Source organism: Echinops telfairi, unplaced genomic scaffold (genome assembly GCF_000313985.2).
Source record: "Echinops telfairi isolate 266 unplaced genomic scaffold, ASM31398v2 ScPeMD7_6273;HRSCAF=7185, whole genome shotgun sequence".
NCBI classification, from domain to species: domain Eukaryota; kingdom Metazoa; phylum Chordata; class Mammalia; order Afrosoricida; family Tenrecidae; genus Echinops; species Echinops telfairi.
Genome location: NW_022110173.1, coordinates 1419700 through 1421305, shown reverse-complemented (window position 1 = coordinate 1421305; position 1606 = coordinate 1419700). Strand labels below are relative to the sequence as shown.

The window sequence follows — 1606 nt, the reverse complement described above, 5'->3', positions numbered from 1 at the left end:
GGGCGACCCCTGTGAAAGGGTCGTTCGACCCCCAAAGGGGTCACAACCCACAGGTTGAGCAGCGCGGCCCTAGGGGGTGGCTGAGTCAGGATCCACTCGAGGGCAGTGACTGGCCCGAGGCCAGCAATGGCTTGGTGGCAGCACAGCCCTAAGTGCAGACACGACACCGCCTGCTCGCTTCACAGGTACCGCATTTTGATCACCCACTTCCCATCACGCCATCAATGTATTCCTCGAGTACACATTATTTATCCGACAGGGGGGTGGGCATCTGAGCAACTCCTTTCCTCTGCCTTTCTCTCTGCATCAGTCCTGCCAGGCACTGCTAGCCCCCGGGGGAACTGGCAACTGCTGACGGGCTGATTTCGCTACTGACACTTGTTCCTGGCCTTCTGGTCAGTGCAGCAAGCTCTCCTGCTCAGGGCTGTACCTCACCTCCCTGAGTGCCAGCTGCCAGAGCCTGTTTCTCCTGCAACAGGTGTCACATTTGTACCAGGAGACAGGCACCCCCATCTCAGGTGACAGATTCGTCCCGCCGTGGTCCTGACAGTCTGCCCTCACAAAGCTGGGCTATCAAATTCTCCATCGGCGGGGCCTGGGCCAGCACCCCTCCTCGGTGGGGGGCAGCTCTGCACAGACCTGCTGACTATCGCTGAGCCTATGGCAAGAGGGCACACAGGCCATCTGTGGGAGTGTTTTCAGAAGACTCTCACAGACACGGTTTCACGGCTCCCTCACGACCTCCCTGTACCATGTCTGTCATCTCCACGCCAGGCGCGAGGGAACAGATACTGCAAGGTGGAGTCATCAGCCAAGGCCACTCAGTGGGGAAGTACACCTCATCCAAGTACAGGCTTTTGTGCCTGGGCCGCACGAGCACTCCACACACGGCACTGCGTTCTGCTTTGTCCTGTTCACGCTGCGGCAGCCCCGACCACTGCTCGGACTCTGTGGCCCACATGGCCATCAGGAGCCATCACAGCAGGGAGACAGGAGGGCCCTCCCTGCTCAGGCTAGTGTTGGTGGTGCAGATTCTGCAGCAGAGCTGGGGGCCTGCGCGATCTAACTCTTGTCCCCGGCAGAAATCAGTTCAAAGCACTTTTAACACAGCAGGCAAAAAGTTCCGAAGAAATGCTTATGTGAAGTCTTAAAGCTTGTGAATTCATAAAGCCTCTGGCTGGACGAACTGCTAAGGGTGAACTAGGGTCACCCTCTCCATCTCCCACCCAGATCTTAACCCTTGTACCTGAAGAAGGAGTTATCAAGTTGATTGTGACGCACAGTGACCCCACAGAATCACTGTGATGACAGTACAGGGCCAGGCATGGTTTCATTCTATTGTATGGAGGATCACTGTGGGTCGGAATCCACTCAACGGCACCTAACAACAACAACAACAACAACAACAACAACGGGTTTCTAAGGCTGTCAAACTTTACAGGAGCCTAACAAGATGACAGCCTCATCTTTCTTTCGAGGTGAGATGGCTCGGTTTGAACCACTAACCTCGAGGTTAACAGTCTAACACTCAACCAGTGGCACTACCAGTGGCTATAGGGGTAGTCCTACGCTGTCCTATGGGATCTCTATGAGACGGAATTAACTC

General features: G+C 55.5%; 1 protein-coding gene across 1 annotated transcript in view; it reads right to left on the bottom strand.

Annotated features, from left to right (window-relative positions):
* B4GALNT3 (beta-1,4-N-acetyl-galactosaminyltransferase 3) overlaps nt 1-961 on the bottom strand; it is a 36018-nt gene extending 35057 nt beyond the window's left edge. The window contains exon 1 of the mRNA XM_013006577.2: nt 739-961. Within this exon, the coding sequence (XP_012862031.1) occupies nt 739-961 (223 nt within the window). The remainder of the gene's footprint in view (nt 1-738) is intronic.
* Nucleotides 962-1606: the final 645 nt, after the last annotated feature.